Source organism: Anarrhichthys ocellatus, unplaced genomic scaffold (genome assembly GCF_004355925.1).
Source record: "Anarrhichthys ocellatus isolate YVR2014 unplaced genomic scaffold, GSC_Weel_1.0 scaffold5487, whole genome shotgun sequence".
Classification (NCBI taxonomy): Eukaryota; Metazoa; Chordata; class Actinopteri; order Perciformes; family Anarhichadidae; genus Anarrhichthys; species Anarrhichthys ocellatus.
The window spans coordinates 2,226-3,896 of NW_022285461.1; the positions used below are offsets into that span (position 1 = coordinate 2,226).

General features: G+C 39.6%; 1 protein-coding gene across 1 annotated transcript in view; it reads left to right on the forward strand.

Moving 5' to 3' along the window:
• Positions 1 to 1,597, forward strand: part of LOC116379900 (fibroblast growth factor receptor 1-A-like) — a 3,381-nt gene extending 1,784 nt beyond the window's left edge. Inside the window, exons 5-7 of the mRNA XM_031841860.1 lie at positions 130 to 200; positions 790 to 927; positions 1,353 to 1,597. Coding sequence (XP_031697720.1) covers positions 130 to 200; positions 790 to 927; positions 1,353 to 1,497 — 354 coding nt within the window. The 3' untranslated portion in view covers positions 1,498 to 1,597. The remainder of the gene's footprint in view (positions 1 to 129; positions 201 to 789; positions 928 to 1,352) is intronic.
• Positions 1,598 to 1,671: the final 74 nt, after the last annotated feature.

Here is a 1,671-nt window from a genome sequence, read left to right on the forward strand (position 1 = left end):
CATGTCTCCGTGTCTTTGTGTCTTCATGTCTACGTGTCTTTGTGTCTACCTGTCTGTGTCTTTGTGTCTTCATGTCTACGTGTCTTCATGTCTCCGTATCTTTGTGTCTTCATGTCTCCATGTCTTCAGGGTCGTCTCCCGGTGAAGTGGATGGCACCAGAAGCTTTATTTGACCGCGTCTACACGCATCAAAGCGACGTGTGAGTTTCAGCTTTAAAGACTCGACGGGTTTTCATTCATCTGTAGTTGTTGTTTGTTGTGTTTCAGGCATTTAATAACATAATATAATATATAAGTCTGAATATTAATCAGACGAGTCACAACGACGACTAACGGAGATATTCATTATGAGTTCATCTGCTGGTTGTTTTTGTTGTTTGCTGTGTAAAAAAGAAAAAGCTCATCAAAGCTTCACAAAGTCCGAAACCCAAATATATTTAGTTCAAAGAGAGAAAAGCATCAAATATTCACATCAGAGAAACTCGGACAAACTCATATTTTTGCTATTTTTTTACCTGAAAAGCGACTCAAACGATTAATCAAACATGGCTATTGATTGATTAAGAGATTGATCAACGATTGTTTCTATTTGCATACATTCATAAATAAAGAAAATACAGTGACTCTTGCTGAATAAGCATCATGATGCAGAAGTCTCTTACTAAATGATACAAATGTTTCCTGAATTCCATCAAACAATGTGGTTAAAATAAATGTAAAGTATCTGAAGATGACTATCGAAGGCCTTCCTCTCTCTCTGATGGCGCCATGTTGTTCATCATTGTTCAGGTGGTCGTTTGGAGTCTTGCTGTGGGAGATCTTCACCCTCGGGGGGTCTCCGTACCCCGGAGTCCCCGTGGAGGAGCTCTTCAAGCTGCTAAAGGAGGGACACCGCATGGAGAAACCCTCGGCCTGCACCCAGGAGCTGTGAGTCCACATCAAAAACCTGGTTCTCAGAGTGGAAACGTAGACCTTACATAGACTTTGAGTCAGTCCTATAATGACAAACAAGAAGTAGAAATGTTCTCATGTTCCTGAGGTATTGATGTTATTGTGGTTATTATATATCATATCTTGTTAAATTCTTAGTCATCAAAAGTATGTAGTCATATCTTATCTATTTTCATTTTGTGTTCTCTATAATATTGTGAAATTTAAATATTATTTAGGTGGAGTTTTCAGATGAGCCCAGTGGGTTTATATTGATATTATGTTGATATTATATATTTCTGTTATGTTTTTTAAAACCATGCCGAACAAAGTAAACAAAGATCAGAGAACCTCTCGTCTGAAGGACGAACTGTATCGGGTGAATAAGTGTTGATGTCTGGCGCTGGTTATTGTGTCTTCAGGTATCTGATGATGAGAGACTGCTGGAATGCCGTCCCGTCTCGCAGACCGACGTTCTCACAGCTGGTCCAAGACTTGGACCGCATTCTTTCTGTCATGGCGAACCAGGTAACGTGTTCATCAAGATACCTCCATTCAGTTCATTAGAAGTTAATATTGATTAGACAGCGACTACTTCAGCACCGAGCCTCATTCACCAACTGTTTTCAAGAAGAAACACAATTTTAACCAATGTTTTCTTATTTGGGATTTCTTAAAGCTGCATTCTCTCTAGTGTCCACCAGGGGGCGACTCCTCTGGTTGTATAGAAGTCTATGAGAA